The sequence below is a fragment of the Phalaenopsis equestris genome, unplaced genomic scaffold (assembly GCF_001263595.1).
Source record: "Phalaenopsis equestris unplaced genomic scaffold, ASM126359v1 Scaffold000002, whole genome shotgun sequence".
NCBI classification, from domain to species: domain Eukaryota; kingdom Viridiplantae; phylum Streptophyta; class Magnoliopsida; order Asparagales; family Orchidaceae; genus Phalaenopsis; species Phalaenopsis equestris.
In genome coordinates, this window is record NW_018164444.1 from 9005898 (window position 1) to 9024913 (window position 19016).

General features: G+C 36.7%; 1 protein-coding gene across 1 annotated transcript in view; it reads right to left on the bottom strand.

Annotated features, from left to right (window-relative positions):
- Positions 1-219: 219 nt before the first annotated feature.
- Positions 220-19016, bottom strand: part of LOC110034129 (phosphoglycerate mutase-like protein 2) — a 41400-nt gene continuing 22603 nt past the window's right edge. Inside the window, exons 5-8 of the mRNA XM_020738416.1 lie at positions 16628-16790; positions 11858-11932; positions 11693-11781; positions 220-358 (exon numbers count right to left, since the gene is read on the bottom strand). Of these exons, the coding sequence (XP_020594075.1) occupies positions 235-358; positions 11693-11781; positions 11858-11932; positions 16628-16790 (451 nt within the window). The 3' untranslated portion in view covers positions 220-234. The remainder of the gene's footprint in view (positions 359-11692; positions 11782-11857; positions 11933-16627; positions 16791-19016) is intronic.

Here is a 19016-nt window from a genome sequence, read left to right on the forward strand (position 1 = left end):
CCTTTATCCTGATCATGAGATTAGTTTCTACTATAAGTTGACAATAAGGTAACCGGGAATGTGTAGGCTCGCAATTGCAGCTTGAAATTTTCTTGATCCTTATCTTTGATTCAAGTTAATTTGAGTGAATTTGATAGTTTGCTTCAAATCAATCTTTTTGTGCATAGTATTTTAGCGAGCCAATAAAAATTGGTACATTTTACAATGAAATGAAAATGAAAGGATTTTTCAAACTTACTGTTTGCAGATTTCATCTTTGATTAGTGGATGAAAATCTTTACCAAATCTTCTTAAAGTATGAAACAAAAATCCACTATGCGTAATGACTGCTATTTCTGTCTCTCTTCTTGTCAATAACCTTGAAAAAAGAAATTAGACGCACATCAGCTTTCTTGAAATTTTCCGACAGCATAAAAAATACAACAAGGATTAGAGTACCCATGCATTCAAAGAAGCCTGAGTACTTGTTCAAACTTTTGTATATTTATGACAAATTGAACTCTACATGGCTTTGGCATGTAAACGATATAAATTCAAGAGTAGCTTTGGAGTTTTGTCAAAAAATGTTGTTCACGATGTTCTATAAACTAAGACATGATTAGTTCAAGCTTCAATTCTTAAAACCATAAACTTGATTGAAAAAAAAAAAGGAAAAAAAAAAATTGAAGGCAAAACTAATTGGCAACTTCACCCTTCACTAACAGTTATGGTTTGCCACAGCCTAAGGGAAGCCATAACGATTTCTAGAAGGTTCAGCGTGCTGACAAGTTTTACAGCTTGGCTATTATCCTGTTACATTTTTTTCCTGCAGGTTCGATTATGGGTTTCTTCTCCCTGAGAATATGTGGTCAGGGGGGCTCAGATTGTATTTCTTGTAACATTTAATTATTGTGAATACTGAGGCTTTCTCATGGCTTTTCTACCCCATCCAGCTATTTTGGACAGTAGGGAAATCTTAAATTCGGTTGGAAATAATTTTATCAATAAAGATTGCAATTTAAATATGGATTAAGTTGATCTGTTACGGAACGCATTTATTAGCCTATGGAGATGAAAAGGCTATATATAGATGCTCAAAAGCATGTAGTTTATGAATTTTTGAAAGAAAACAATTTCTCCTTGTTAAATTGGTGATAAAGGCAACATATTTCATAGGGATATTTAAATCAAATTATAGTGGACTCAAATAAAGAAAAAAATAAAAATACAATCACATAAATAGAAATAGAATATAGATAAAAAAAGGAAACTACATAATATAAATAAGGAGAATTAATAAATAATAACGGTTATGGAAAGCAAATAAACTTAATAAATTTATACTCCCCCTCAAGTTGAAGCATAGATGTCAATCATGTTCAACTTAGATTTGAAGTCATTGAACAAAGAACAACAAAGATTTTTAGTGAGGATATATGTTAATTGACCAATAAAGGGCACAACAAAAATACAAATCTCCCCGGACTCGATCTTTTCCTTCATGAAGTTTCTGTCAATCTCTACATGTTTCGTACGATCATGGTGGACTGGATTGTGCGCAATACTGATAGCCGCCTTATTATCACAAAATAGCTGCAGTGTGACAGAAGTTGACATACAAAATTCACTAAACATGATGCGTAACTAGGATAAGTAAACGAGACAAACGCGAACAAATTTTTTTCGTTCGGTTAGTTAAACGAACCAAACACGAACAGTGATGCGTTCGTTCGTGTTCGAATCGTTATTGTTTGAAATATAAAATAATATAAAATAATATAAATTAATTATATATATAAAATTTATTATATTTTAAAACATTAAATTTAATAAATTATAATATATAATAAAATAATAATAATAATATATTAATATACTATAGTAGTAATATACTAATATAGATATTGAATATTTATATAATATAAGTTATATAATTAATATATAAATTATTTTTATATATTAATATTAGGGATGTCAAACTGGCTCGTCGTTCGCGAACAGCTCGTGTTCGGTTCGTGTTCGTCTCGTTCGTTAAGAAACGAACACGAGCTTATTTCAAACAAACTAAATTTTAAACGAACCGAACACGAACACAAGCTTTGTTCGTTCGTGTTCGGTTCGTTTACACCCCTACTCAAAAGCATGTAGTTTATGAATTTTTGAAAGAAAACAATTTCTCTTTTGTTAAATTGGTGATCAAGGCAACGTATTTTAGATGGATATTTAAATCCAATTATAATGGACTCAAAAAAATAAAAAAATAAAAATACAATCATAGAAATAAAAATAGAATATAGATAAAAAGGAAACTACATAATACAAAACAAGGAGAATTAATAAATAATAACGGTTATGGAAAGCAAATAAACTTAATAAATTTATACTCCCCCTCAAGTTGAAGCATAGATGTCAATCATGTTCAACTTAGATTTGAAGTCATCAAACAAAGAACAACGAAAATTTTTAGTGAGGATATATGTTAATTGACCACTAAAGGGCACAAAAAAAATAAAAATCTCCCCGGACTCAATCTTTTCCTTTATAAAGTTTCTATCAATCTCTACATGTTTCGTACGATCATGCTGGACTGGATTGTGCGCAATACTGATAACCGCCCTATTATTACAAAATAGCTGCAGTGGGACAGAAGTTGACATAAAAATTCACTAAACATGATGCGTAACTAGAGAGCTTCACAAATCCCCAAGGACATAGACTGAAATTCAGCTTTAGCACTGCTTTGGGCAACCGCAAATTGTCTTTTTATTTTTTCACGTGACAATATTTTTTTAATATAAATGAGTGATACCCTAAGGTGGAACGTCGATCATGAATCGACTCGACACAATTAACATCTTTATAAACAATAATAGACCGAGAGGTGTGACGAGAGAAAAATAAACTTGAGTCTGGTGTATCTTTTAAATAGAGGAGAATCTGGTGGGTAGCTTGGAAATGATGCTCATATGGGTCATGCATGAATTGACTCACTATACCAATTGCGTGACATATATCGGGGCGAGTATGGACGAGGTGGATGAGTTTCCTCACAAGGAGCTGGTAGTGAGTCTTGTTGACCAGCATAATATTGAGAATATCTGATAATTTTTCATTGGGATCCATGAATACAACTACAGATTTGCACAGAAGAAGAGTCTTCTTTGTCAAAAGATCAACCACATATTTGCGTTGATATAAAAAAATGTCTCAAGATGATTGAGTCACTTCCATGTCTAAGAAGTATCGGAGAGATGCCAAGTCTTTTATTTTAAAAGGACTTGGCAAGGATGTCTTTCAAGGATTCCAATGTTGAGAGATTGTTTCTTGTAAGAACAACATCGTCAACATAGACAATCAGGATAGCTATATGACCATTGGAAGAATGTTTGAAGAGAGAGTGATCTGGTTGAGCTTGAGTAAAACCATGACACACAAACACCTTTGTGAACTTGTCGAACTAGGCTTTTGGAGACTGCTTTAGCTCATATAGGTACTTTCGCAGCCTGCACACTAGCCCTTTGGAGGCAGTAGAGTCAAAGCTGGGAGGGAGAGACATGTATACCTCTTTTGTAAGCTCTCCATATGTCAAGTTAAAATAAAAGCCAATCCAGATTCACCTCAAGGAACAACATGACCCGAATAGTGTTTAACTTGACCATTGTAGCAAATGTCTCTTCATAGTCAACTCCGTAGGTCTATGATTACCCTTAGGCCACCAACCGTGCTTGTTCCACCGACCGTGCTTGTTGCGTTCAAAGGATCAATCAGTTTTGAACTTGGTGCTGAAAATTCATCTACACCCCACAACTTTCTTACTCTAAGGAAGATCAACGACATCCCACGTATGGTTTCGCTGAAGTGCATTCATCTCCTCCATTACTTCCATTTTCCAAACTGGATCAACAAGAGCAATCTCAATAGTAGCTGGGATCTGACGGTTCGTCGGGGCAGTAACAAATGCTCTGTAGATCGGCGATAAACTACGGATAAAGAAATATTTTGCCATAGAATAGAGGGAGCATGTCTGATTGCATACCTTACTCGGAGAACTCACCTTCGCATTTGGAGGAGAGATCGTGCTGAGGATGTCGCCCGGATTGGAGTAAAGGTCTTGTAAAGAGATAGTGGGTTCAAGAGTAAGAGTCTTGGAACGAGTGGGCTGAGTGTAGACATGAATAGTGGGAGAAGGAGATGGTGCACTCACTGGAACATGCGACTCCTTAGTGGCAGAAACAAGGAGGGGGGACTCCTCAGTGGCATAAACAATGAATGGAAAATCCAAAGGGGTAGGATAAGGGATAGTGTCTAAAAACCCAAGTTTCTCCTCACATAGAGCAGAGCTGGAAAAATAGGGAACACTTTCAAAGAAGGAGACATCACCACTCACATAGATTTTGTTAGTAGTAGGATCAAGCACCGATACCCCTTTTAAGTGGAGTACCCAAAGAAAACATATTTTATGGATCTTGGATCAATTTTACTCTAATTGGGGGTAGTGTTCCAAACAAAAGCAGTAGACCCAAAAATCTTAGGGTATAAGGTGGAGAAAATCCGATTGACAGGGAAGTATGTCATCAAGACGGTTAAGGGAGTTATGAACTTATAAATTTTATAGGGGACCCTATTTATGAGAAGTGGCGGTGAGAATTAGATTGTTCCAAAATCGTTTCGGGACAAAAGATTGAAACATAATTGAGTAAGAAACATCGAAGAGATGAGAATTTTTCCTCTCGACTATCTCATTTTGTTGAAATGTGTCCGTACACGAGCTATGATGGAGGATGCTCTTACTCATAAAGATTTCATTCAAAATAGAGTTAAAAAACTCAAGACCATTGTCGATTTGAATGACCTGAATAAGAGTTTTGAATTGAGTTAAAATGAAGGTGTACGAGTTTTAAAAGGAGACAACAACCTCCGATTCGTCTTTTAAAATGTAGACCCACGTTATCCAAGTGTGGTCACAATCAAAATACGAAATCACCATTTATTAGTGTAATTAGGAGTGCAAGGGGGTCCTCAAAGATCATTGTGAATGAAAAAAAGCGGAAGGTGTGTAAATGTGGGGTGAGTAATAAATCTGATGATGTTTGGCTAACTGACACGTCTTACAATTAAAATTAGAAAATTTTTATTAAAAAACATCCACGGATACAATTTTTTTAAATATTGGAAACTAGAATGACCCAAACAACAGTGCGATAACATAATGAGACATTTAATGACTCGAGATAAGCTACAACTCCTGAGAGATGTGTCGTCACTCCTTGTGCTCTATTGTGTATATGGAGCCAAAGCACCCCAAGGTCTCGGCGCCTAAGTGCCCGACGCCTAAGCTTCGGGTTTGGGCGTTGATAGAGAGGGGGGCGCCTTTGCGCCCCTTTTAGGTGCTCAAGCGCCCATATTTTTGGCGCAGACAAAGGAGCCGCTCTTAAGCGCTAGCTTTGTGCGCTTTAGCGCCTAATTTGTTGGGCGCGATCTTGAAAACTTGACGCTTAGGCACCAAATCTAGGTGATTTGGTGCCTAAGCGCCCGATGCAGTTACTCTATTTATTGGGTTCTTAAAACAATTTCGAGCGGCGTAATGATGGGTTGGGTGTAAGTCTTCCTTTGGTGTTCTTCAACAAGTTCCTGAGGAAGAAGAGAATAGTTGGAGAGGAGGATTTCTGGGATCTCGGTGTGTGTTTTTCGCGTCGAATCAGAGAAAAAATATTGTGTAAATTTCTTCGTGTGAGTGTGGAGAACAAACTTGTGCGAGTCTTTTGTTAAAGTATCTAATTTTCAGAGTGAATTTGTGGTGGTGTGGCTCCGTGATTTTTTTCCATTTTTTAGTTTTTCCACGTAAATTCTCGTGTGCTTTTCTGGTTGTTTTGAATTTATTTTTGTGCTTAAATTTATTGTTCTGGCTTGTTCGAATCGTGATCATAATTTGCGGTGAAACTAGAAAAAGAATCTTTTGGAGTAGTATTTCCCAACAAACTGGTACAAAGCGGGGTTCAAATCGAGTGGGAGCAATGGTCGAAGAAGCAAGGTTCAAGGTGGAGAAGTTCAATAGGACAAACTTCGCTTTCTGGAAGATGCAGGTGGAGGATTTGTTGTATCATAAAAAATTGTACTTATCACTACAAAGAATCACAAGGAAGCCCGAGTCTATGGCTATAGAGGAATGGGAAGTGTTGGATCGAATGACACTGGGTTTGATTAGGTTAATACTCTCATCTGTTGCGTTCAACATTATGAATGAGAAAACTACGGTGGATTTCATGGCGGTATTGGCCAAGATGTACGAAAAATCGTCTGCTTCTAATAATATTTTTCTAATGAAGAAATTATTCGACATGAAGATGGTGAAAGACAGTTCAGTAGCAGAGCATCTCAATAACATTCACATTGCGCCGAGCCAGTTGTGTTCTGTTGGGATCAATTTTGATGATGAGATCAGAGCACCGGTGATACTACCTTCTTTGTTGGAAAGCTAGGATTGATTGGTGATGGCGATGAGTAATTCTTCAAGGACTTTGAAGTTGAACTTCGATGACCTCGTGGGTTTGATGCTGAATGAAGAAGTTCGAGAAAAGCAGCGAATGATGAATCTTTATGTTCTGCGTTGAATGTTGATAAAAGAAGAATGAATCTGAGCAGAAATACAGACAATGATAGAACCAAGTTTAAGAAAGAAAATTGCAATTCAAGCAGAGGAGAATGTTGGAACTGCAGTAAAAATGAGCATTTAAAAAAGAACTGTAAATCTCCAAGGAAAGTTGATGACGGAGAACAGGAGAATAGTTTCTCTACTAATGTCCCCATAGGTGAAATCCAAAATGATTCCCTGGTGTAATCCCTAGTTAGTGCTGAATCCAAGATAGTGGATTCAAGTTTCTCTTTTCATGCTTGCCCCAATAAAGAGGTATTCAAAAACCACACTCATAGTGATCTAGAAAAAGTTTATTTGGGAGAAAGCAAGATCTGCAATATAATAGAAAATAGTGATGTTGATATCAAATTGCCGAATGAAACAATTTGAAAGCTTACTGGCGTCAGACGTGTTCCAAGATCGAAGAGAAATCTTATCTATGTGAGCCAGCTGACAAAGTCAGGAATCGTGACAACTTTTACAAGTGATTCACGGAAGGTGATCAAGAGGGCATTAGTGATGTTTCGAAGCAACAAACATTGAAAGTACTCTTTATCTGATCAATGAAATGGTTAATTTCATTGATGTGGCTGGAACCAGGGTGGATGCAGGTCTGTGGCACCGTAGGCTTGGCCATATGAGCGATAAATGTATGAAGTCCATACTTTAGAAGAACAAATTTCATGATTTGAAATTAGTTGATCTGAATTTCTGTGAAGACTGTATTTATGACAAGCATAAAAAAGTTACTTTCTCCAAGAGCGGGTCAGTGGTGAAATCAAAGAAACTGGAGTTAGTGCATACCGATCTATGGGGTCCTACTCCAGTTCAATCCATTGGTGATTCTTGCTATTTTATCATATTCATTGTTAATCACATAAAAAAGGTATGAGTTTACTTCTGAAGGCAGAAATTTGATGTATTTGAAGTCCTTAAGAAATGGAAGATTATGGTAGAAAATGAGACATACTTGAAGCTGAAATGTTTCAGATCAGATAATGAGGGTGAGTACTGTGATCAAACTTCAAAAATTTCTTTGCTATAGAGGGTGTCAAGCATGAGTTCACTGTTCCAAGGACCCTACAACATAATCATGTAGCTGAGCACATGAACAGAACAATCATGGAACGTGCTAGGAGCATGAGGTTGCATGCAAGCTTGCCAAAATAGTTTTAAGCTGAAGCAGCTAACACTGCACTTTATCTGATTAATTGTAGTTTTGTCAGTACCTTTGGAGAAATGCTTACCTGAAAAAGTCTGGATCGATAAAAAAAGTATGTCTATCTTTATTTAAGAGTATTTGAGTGTTCTACATATGTGCATGTTGATGCAAGTTATAAAAGCAAGCTTGACTTGAAATCTGTCAAGTGTGCTTTCATTGGATATGACTCATATGAGTTTGGGTAAAAGTTATGGGATTATCAAAATAAAATATTCGTCTAAAAAAGGATGCCACTTTCAACAAGATGGAGATGTACAAGGATAGAGTCAGAACTCAGTACAGTCCATCAGCTATTTCTGAAGAATCCAGATTTGTGGAGATAGATGATACTGGTGATCCAAAAGATGAAGAAAGAATAAGTGCTCAACCAGAAGGAGCACTGGATGTTCCTCAGACACCAGATACAGAAGTCAAGAGATCAAAGTGAAACAACCCATACAAAGGTATTTACATTAATTGTTGCTTACTGATAGTGGTGAACCAAAGTTTTTTGAGGAGGTCACTCAAGTTGAAGATTCAAGGGAGTGGAAGCTCGCCATGGATGAAGAAATGTAATCTTTGAAGTCAAATCAGACTTTTGTAGCAAACGCTACAAAGCAACTTTTTGTGAAGGGTTTCCAGCAAAAAAAAATGAGTGGATTATAAAGAGATCTTCTCCCTAGTGGTGAAGATGATGACTGTGTGAGTTGTGCTGAGTCTGGTAATAGAAGAAGATTTACATCTGGAGCAGATGGATGTAAAAGCAGCTTTCTTACAACGAGATCTGGAGAAGTTATACATGGTGTAGCCACAAGGTTCCAGGCAAAAAATATTTGGTCTGCAAATCGAAGAAGAGTCTCTATGACTTAAAGCAGACCTCGAGACAGTGGTACGACAAGTTTATATCAAACAATTGACACTTAAAGTGTCAGAGGCAGACCATTATTGCTTCATCAAACACTTTGGTAATTGTTATATTTTGCTTCTCTTGTATGTAAATGACATGTTGATTGCAGGGGCAGATATGGAGAAAATTAAGTACTTGAAGAATCAGTTATTAAGTGAGTTTGAGATGAAAGATTTAGATCCAACTAGAAAGATCTTCAGGATGAGAATCAGCAGGGACAAGAGTACAGGAATACTAAAGTTGTCTCAGACAGAGTATGTTGAAAAGATCCTACAAATGTTTAACATGAGTGAGGTGAAACCAATTAGCACTTCCTTAGATAGTCACTTTAAACTATCTAAGGAGCTATTGCCTAACCATAAAGCAACTATAAAGCAGAGCAAGCACAGATGGAGAGAACTATGTATGCTTCAACAGTTTGAAGTTTGATGTACGCGATTTGTATTGGATCAGATATTGTATATGCAGTGGGAGTAATTAGTAAGTACAGAGGCAATTCAGGCCAACATCAATTGGGAGACGTTAAATTGGATTCTCAAGCATTTTCCAAGTTGCAGAAGATGTTGCACTTTCTACTACGAATGTCGAATATATTGTTATTACTGATGTTAGCAAGGAGATGATTTGACTAAAGAGTTTCATGACAAAATTGGAAAAGGGACAGGAGTGGAAGACTCTACAGTGACAGTATGAGTGCGATTCATCTTAATAAGAACGTTGTTTTCATGTCAGGATGAAACACATGCAGCAGATGTATCATTTCATTCGCTCTTTTCTTGAAGATGGCAATTGTTCCTAGAGAAGATACACAACTCAGATACTTGCAGATATGTTGATGAAGGTGGTAACAGTTGTTGGCTTCAGTTGGGTTTCATGAAGGTTGAGAATGAGATTGAGCCACACCACGGTACGTGATTATGAAAGCGATTCAGATGGAGTACAAGTACAGAGGACTGGTGATGGGTGCTATTGTCTCCAAGTGGGAGATTGTTTTGTAAAAGGAGCCAAAACACCTCAAGATTCCTGGCCCTAAGCCGATGGGTTTGGGCGTTGACATATTTTTAGCGCAAACAAAGAAGCTGACGCTTCAGTGCCAGCCTTGGGTGCTCAAACCCCCGTTTGCTGAGCACGATCCCAAGAGCTTGGCGCTTATGCGCCAAATCTGGGCGCCTAAGTGTCCATTGTAGTTACTCTGCTTTCTGGGCACTAGCTGAAGGGAGAAGCATGTATAAACAACCATTTGATGTTTCCATGACGTTCATTAGCCATGACATGACCATAGAGTTCTCTGCTTGCCAAGCTCCATAAGCGCTCCATAAGTCGGGTCAGTCTTTGGAGGTTCATAGATCATGCCTGTGAGGTGACCAAATTTTTCGCATCACTTGACAAACAAATACACCGCTTGAGACCATTGCAAAAAGTTGATTAGTTTATGAGTCGTAAATGTCATGCTGATTTATGATCCTTCGTTCTGTAGAGGAATTGAGGTCGATAATGATCCTCTGGTGATCTCATACACACTGTAATCACTGTCAGTAAGAGGTTCGATGGTGGAGGAATCTGCCATACTTCCAACAGAGCCAAAGGTAATGTGAAGTTACTGAGACATAGAAATGCGGGTACGAGGGAAATTCAGTAGCTAAAGAATATCAAGCTGCAGAGAAAGAACAACCGAGTAAAAGATTGTGCAGAGAGGCCTCATGACATAGAAATAGGAATCCGATTGAAATTCCTGTACATAAAGACGTGAATCTGATTAAAATTCTTGTAGGGAGGCGTCACGAGCTGGCAGGAATCAGCGGAATGGCTCGAGGAAACAGCGACAGGAATCAACGACAAAGGAAAGAACAGCTGCAGGAATCAGTGGCAAAGGAAAAAACAGCAGCAAAAGAAAACAACGGGAATCAGCAGCTGTAAGGGACCTACGGGAATCAGCGGCTGAGGAAGAAGATTGGAGGAATCAGCGGCTGAGGAAGAACAACATATTTTTGCGGCTGCAAGGTGGAATCTTCTAGGGTTTGAGCCATGGCTCTAATACCATGTTGAATTGGTGGTCAAGGTAGCATATTTCATTATACAAAGAGGGGTATTTAAACCCAATTACAATGGACTCAAATAAAGAAAGAAATAAAAATACAATCAAATAAATAAAAATAAAATAAAGATCAAAAGGAAACTACATAATGCAGAATAAAGGGAATTAATAAATAATAACAGATGTGGAAAGCCAATAAACCTAAATCTAATACTCTTTCTAATTTTCAATCATGTGTGAATTGGATGTTTATTTCCTTCAAGGGGGTACAAGTGTAATTTCTTAATTATGAGAAAAGTCATCTCCTTGACTCAACACAAGGCATGGTTTCCCTCTTTTTTTTTTTTAGTATTTTTTTTTTGTTCTTATTTCATCTAACATAACTTGATAATGGCTTGTTAGTGCTCTTGATTTCTTCAACTTTTGGTACAACTGAAATTCAATTCTTGAAAATTAAATTACAAGTACTCACTGATTTTATAACGTAGAGAATTCTTGGTTAACTTGTAATTATTTTGATAATTTGTTAAAATTTGGGTTCTGATTCTAGAACGATTGCTTACATACAAAGAAAACAATCTGAATTAATGGGTGGAGTGTGATCTGTATATTTTCATATTCCTCTGCATGAACTCATTTTGCTATGCATCATATTAGTTGAATGAAAATACTTTAACCCTGTACCAGCATCACAGTGACTGCTGGGACATTAGCAAAATATGACTCGAGGGCTAATTTTATAGACTATCGTTGACTTGAATTCAACCAAATAGGCAAAACATATTTTATCTAACAATCAAGTAAATGAAAAAAAAAAAAATAAGCAACCAGTTAAAAATTTGATGTCAAATTACCATGTTTTATTGAAGGAAAAGCTCATGAAACAATTTAGCCTTAGACGAGTTACTAAAATAAAAAATGAAAGAAATGAATTACCAGTTAAAAAATTTCATTCCCCTAATCGCAACCTCTTCATTTGGCTCTCTTACATTAGGTTCCCATAAAATATCTTCATTACTTTCGATCTGAGTTAAATCTCATCGTTATAAACAAGTACCACAAACATTGCGACATTTAATCTAGAGTGCATAGAGCATTTACCAATGAAAAATCAATTGCAGGGAAAAGTGTCTGATATTCCCTTATGGTTCTCCTTTTATCACATGGGTGAACTCCCTGCAGATCAAGGGCAGTAAAATTAATGCAAATAGAGGAAAAAAATTTAGGCATAGCAAGAAACCAAAAACATGGAATATTAATACCACATTGCAATTTTCACTTGGATGCAATAGAAATAATTGAGAAAAATGCCAAAATGGTCGCTTGACTTTTTTTGGGGTCGTTTTAGTCTCAAAAACTATACAAGTGTCAATTTAGGAAGGACTATTTCATCCCAAATAAAAAAGATTATCAACTAATTTGATAATTTTTTAGAATTTAGAATTAATATGGCCATATGTAGATCATCAGGAGACTCTTTTAGCACTTATAAATAATTTTTATACAAAAAGAATACAGTGGAACGATTCTAATGATGAGTTTTAATTTCAAGGAGTACACAACTCGTGGGGGATAGGAGAGAGAAAGAAAGGGTATGCAACTAGGGGTGTAAATCAAGTTTGAGCGAGCTCAATATTTGTCTGTGTTCAGCTTGGTCGAAATTTTTTTTGGCTCGTAAAAAGCTAATGTTGAAATGTCTTATGAATGGCGTATTCATGTTCCACTCAATTTGAGTTTGTTTGTTTTTTTGAGCTCATATTTAGCTCGAAATAATAATTTATTGAAATTTAATTTAATAAACAAAAATAATATAATTAAATTTCAAAATTTAATTTTTTTAAGACCCTTATAAGGGAGGAAAAATATCCAAAAATGCTTTTACAGCAACGTGAAGCCGAACATTTTCAAGCCATTGAGATCTATTTTTATAAATTTAAAGAGCACTGATAATGCATTTCTTCCCGATGCGGGGTTGTCAGAATTTTAGAAATTTATGTTTTTGGTATCTTCTATTTTTATTATTTTTTATTTTTAGTAGTTTCTATTTTTAGAATTAACAATTGTTGGTAATTTTCATTTCTTTTTTCTAGCATGAGGATTTTGAGGCTTTCTTAGTGTGGTTGCTTTCTCGTGTTATTTATCTTGTAATAAAGTTTTAAGAAATTGAAGAGGAATAATTATTTTTCCTTTTCCCAAACTTACACGTTATCGAAGCCATATTTATGTTGTCTACAATAGAGGAGTTGACAACAATTTTCTTGCGACCGGAGCTTCGGCTTTCTCCCGCTCATGATCATAATGATGCTTGTGAAGCGATAGGCCGCCTAAGATGACGCTCATGACCCGTCGCTTACGACGCAGAACTCTCGAAGACACCTCGAAGGCACGATCGAAACAGGAACTCTCTGAGGCTACTTTAGTCTTTCCCATTGCAGTCGAACGATTGATCTACGCTATCTTTGACATATCTAGTGACTGCTTTGAATCTGAATCTCCTATCTTTGTCTCTACATACGAGTCACAGACTTTGCACGATTCTAATGCTCCATTCAAACAGAGCACAAAACAACGATCAAGTTCAGTAGAACGCCTAAACACCATTTAATTTTTTAGGATCATTTCTTTTGCAAATTGTTTTTCCCTTCGGTTCAGGATTCTTCTTAGCCAACTTATCTACTACAGCTTTAAGAGCCAAAATAACTCACAACCAAAATCGACTCGAGTTTATGTCTCGTCCTCTTCTCTCCACACTCAGTAATAATTTATAGTGATGATAGTCGTGCTGAATTCAAAACTCAATCGAAGCGATCTTTGTTTAAAAACTAAGCCCTTAAATATAAGAGTTTTAAGCAAAATCTTTGATGATGGTTGTACTAAAAGATAATCTTAACTTAAAAGCTTTTATTTTCAAATTTCAATGAAAATCATTTAAATTTTAAATTCAAATATTTGGTTGAAATTTTATCAATTAAAGACTAAGAGCAAAATCTCATCCACCCTCCACAATAATTTGTGCGTGGCAAATTTGACGTTAACAGAAGCTCATAATGAGCAAATATAATATCAAATATACGACTACATTCACAATCAAAACAATCCCATGATAATAAAGACGAGGCCTAAGTCTCTATCGACGTGATTTGGTCATAGCCTCCATAAATGAAGTGGTTATAACCAGAGTCCTTCAACTAGTTGGTTTGACCAATAAGCTTCACTATATTACGGTCACGATCGTAGTTATATTCCCTAATAATTTTCTGCTCTTTTGAGTAGTGAATTAAAGGGTATACCCGATAGAACACAAAGTACTCTAGAAGTTATTGACTTAAAATTATCCCCTTAGACAGTATCCACCCCGGATCAACATAATCTTGTTGGACGAAACAACATATAGTTGTTGACAGGGATTCTTATGTTAGGTTAGGTAGACTACCTCCTATAACTAAATAAAATAAAGTCAATAACAACCAAGGACAACAAAAATATGTGATATTGATCACGTTCATCATCATTCCATCCCAAAATGCACTCTAAGCTCAAAGTGATAAATTTCTATAATTTAAACTTAAATTACTATTATTATATGTTGAGCAATCAACTCTCTAATGATTATCCTTTATAAAAAATGCTCTCATTATCGGGAGGGGTATTTAACTACAAGAGCTTGCAACAATGGGAAACCTCGAACACCAAATCTTAAAATCCTCGCAAAATGAAAGTGAAATCTATGGGTAGTGTCTTATCTACTTTTCATCAGCCTTCTAAATATTTGACCCAGAATTTTATGACACAGAACTTCACATAAAATTCTCTCATTCATATTCAAGGGAGGTCAGACTGAATTTTTTAGGCTCTCAACCACAATGCTTAAAGATACCTTAACCACGGTGCTATTGGGATGGCTTGTGGTTCTCTCAGTCACATGTGACATTGTGACAATGAATTGAAGCTTTCAGTTTCAAGGCCAAGTGCCAGCACTGAAGAGAAAAGCAGGAATCCACAAGAGGTCAGCCCAAATCCACATGCTACTTAATACCATAAAATTTCAAAGCCTCGGAATCTCTAGAAGTGTTGATTCAGATACATAGAAGAGGTACAGGATTCACACTACCCTATGAGGGAAAAAACAGACAGCGCCTAAGCTAACGGGAACAATGAGTTGGGTTAAGGTCACCAACAAATTAGAAGCGTCAAATGAAATGTAAAAAATCATATTTAACATAGATAATATTCAGGCATAATAGGGCTGTATGAATCCAGCACAAACAGTGGCATATTCCTCAATTTATTGAGATGCAAATAATAGTATACCCAACATATTCTTCATCAATAAGAAGGTCTCTCTCTCTTTCTCCCTCAAAGAAAAATATAATTTTAAAACAGGCGAGTCTCATGTTCCTTATATAATGAGCCCTCTAGTGGTATACTGAGCTCCCTGGTGGTCAGAAAATGATTTCTAAGTTCCAAGAAAATTCAGCGAGGGAGATTGGATGAAGCTGCGCTCACTAGAAGAGACATGGTCCACGAACTAGCATAAGCTTCGAGAAATATGGAGTGATCTTTAGACTGATGCCTCAAATTCTATAAAGTTGAATGTGGGGGGCTAAGGGTGGTCTTTTACAATTTGATCCGATCACCAAAATGCTCATCCCGCCATCATAGATTATTGAAGGAAAATGTGACTCGCATGCTCTAAGCACACACCCTCCCACATATTACCTAGTTAAAGTTTTTCAGAGTTCAACAGATTAAGAAACAGTTGAACTGCTAAAAAGCCAGCTAATTCAATTCCTTTTTTTCAAAAACAATGAATAATGAAGGCAAATCAAATAAAATTAAAGTGAAGAGTAGAGCAATAAAGCCAATGAAAATATGAAGATTAAACAATTTATTCCCTTTTTATCCTGATCAAGGACATCAAAATGGAGAGACGAAGCCGACCACTATGAGATGCACAAGCAAATGCATAATGATCTAGTTCTGGAAAGTTAGCCATGGATAAAAATAAAAGAAATTTATGGGATTACAAATCACTTCTATAAAAACGTACGAATTCAAGGAGTGGAGATTAGAAAGGGTGAAGTAAAAACTATAGAGGCATTTACATACCTCACAATTCCTATGCATTTACATTTCTAACACCTAAACTTTGATTTTTACATTTGTACCACCCCAATACTTTATATCACATCATAAGTACCCCTATTTAACTTTTAAAAAGTGCAATAATCCTTTCAAGCATATAGGGGTGTAAACGAGCCGAACACGAGCTGAGCTTACGAGCGAACCAAGGCTCAGTTTGTATTCGGCTCTATAAAAAATACCACAGTTTGTGTCTTGTTTATATTTCAAACAAAAAAAAAAGTGTCGTGTTGGCTCCCTTTTTTTAATTGCTTAACGAGCCGAACACGAGCTATTCATGAACCAAGAACCGTTTTGACAACCTTAGCACGCAGCAGTAAGACTTAAAGGGTTAGGGCGAGATTTAAATCTTAATTGATTATAAAACTTTGTAGGCTTGTAGTCAATTAATTTTTTTTAAAATACTACTCATCGATTATTATATATATATAATTTAATTGTTTCTAGCTAAAATGAGCCAACCACGAACAAACAAATCTTTGTTCGGCTCGTTTACATATCGAATACAAAAAAAATTATTCGTGTTCGGCTCGTTAACTTAACAAACGAATCGAATACAAGCTTCTTAACGAGCCAAACACAAGTTGTTCGCGAACAACTAGCCATTGCCCTGACCATACTGCTGGATTCCTCGATGTAAAAATTGAAGTTTAGGTTTTAGATATGTAAATACATAAGGATTGAGTGGTATGCATGTAAATCATCTAATTAAAAAATATGAAGACATACCAAGTGTTCCCTGCATGCCTCAACTGCTACAAAAGGCGGACTATCCAAACTTGAAATAGCTGGGCGACCACTATTGCCGGCATTTTCAACCATTAAGGGCCTCCCTTTGACTCCATCCACCAACGCTTCACCTCCAAAGACTCCAACAGCAGTTTGCATGGTTCTGTGACAATTAGGAAATCAGAAGAAGCATAGTTTTCAATTAAGATGGATTATTGATGTTAACTAGTTCATAAAAACTAGTAGAACAAAGGTCTTGTTCATCTAGAAATTTGAATCAATAAATAAAAAAAAGTTACTTCCCTATGGCTCACACCAATACTGAAAGCAAGTATTTTAGAAACAAATGCCAGCTCACTCATGTGAACATATTTCTCATATCAGAAACACCGCCAAAACCATGAAATTTGACATAAGAATGATGCACAAAACATCTATAGAACTGGAACTAGTCGTGTAAGTGAGCCAAGACAACTAGGAAACACCACCCTTTAATATATATATATATATATATATTAAAAGCCCAATGACTGATTTTATTGAAATAGAGAAGATATATAATGGTTGTATGAGAGGGCCCAATAGAGACACTCTACCTATACGATACCAAGTACTACCCCAACAAAAGGTTACAGATAAACTCAAAAATTTAGAACATGCAAAAAACAAGTACTTAGGGACGAGCCAGTTTAGTCCTGTCTCTTTCTCTAGTTTTAGGAGCGGAGCCAGATAACAAATTTTGAAGTGTCGTGCATTGTCAGGAGTAACCAAACTATTATCCATTAAGTTTCCAAGTTTGAGTGTACCCCAGCCTTCTTCCTCAACCGAGAAGTGTAAACTTGTCATTCTTCATTTGAATACTGACTCATGTGATCCTCGGTCTGATTAGATATTAAAACCGCAGTAGAAGGAAAGACAGTCGTTGCCACAGTACAGCGATGTGTTCTAATGTATGTGAAGTGTGAATTGTCACCTCTGCACCTGATGCTTTCTGAATAGGAGCTACGGGGCTATCCTGACTTTCGGTCCGAACATTATCCCTTATAGTATGGTCAGGAGAAGGGTTCCCAAGAGCAGACACTATTTCCTGCCTTGTGGTAAATCTTTCCTCAGGATGGTTGTCATCAGATTTGTTGAGAGTGCGTTCAGACACATGAGGTGCACTAACAACATGTTCATGCTTTTGACTATTACTGCTTTTGACTAGTGGTTCTCAACTGTGGGTGCAATTTGAAACATTTCTCCTGTGGGTGTCCAAACATGTTGCAGTGCTTGCAGTAGTAAGGATTTTGTTCCATAATGATTTTTGCCAATAACCATTGTGAGCAGAACCAAACCAGACTTCTTCTACAATTAGTAGTGTAATATCTCTTTCAATCAAAATCCTTGCAATAGAAGTCATTGAGAAATGAACTGCAGGTGTGTCTATCTGCAAAGGTTTTCTAAAGATAGTCTCAATTGCATATAAGATAGGTAGGTCAAAGAATTGAAGCTTGAGTTCAGTTAATAAGAACCAGATAGACGCAATTGGGGTCTTGACTGGGATCAAAATCAGGGGTCCATTTGAGCAATTTCATATGATTCCCCTCGATTATGATGAATTTCTTTGAGAAAATCCTTACATAAACTTCTTCAATGTTCAGCCGTATCATAACATGTCTTTCGTTGAAATGACCCACCTGCAAAACTCCAACTAGTTTGAAATCTTCAAAATCTTTCTTAGTAGTCTCCATCTTAAGGCTACTTAATTGGAACTTTCCAACTAGTGTAAATTTGTATTTTCCTGCATGAGTTGAAATTTCAGCATCAGAGAAGAATATTATTGGTTTGCCCGTCTTTTTTTCTACTTTCTTGATGAGATTGCAATCTTCATGTCCTGCAACAGAATCATGGTACACTGCGGAAATCGGATTATCTGCAAGGTGGAAAGGAGAGCTGCATTTGTGAACCAATGTAGCATCGAAGGGTTTGGCAGGATTATTACTAGCGAGGGCAGCGGCGTAGGGAAGCCCTTAGAATGCTTCACACAAGCACAGCAGGAACAGCTGGCGCAGCTTGCCGACTACCATTGAGGAATGGGTCGCAGTTTCGAGCAGATGCGAACGCGTCGTCGTTGAACAGAAACCCGAACTGAAGCTGTCGGGTAGGGAAACTACGCAGACGTGAATGGTTGGACCAGCTGGACGTCGTCACTGACGGAGCAGAAAGCGAGCGGAAGCGGAATGTCTACAGCAGAGACGGTGTGTCCTTCAAGAGACGGAATCAATCGCCACGGAAATCGTCATTCGAAATCCTAGCAGAGCTCTCGTCCGCCATTCGAAACTATATATATATATATATATATATATATATATATATATATATATTATTTTTTGTGCTAGCTCACACT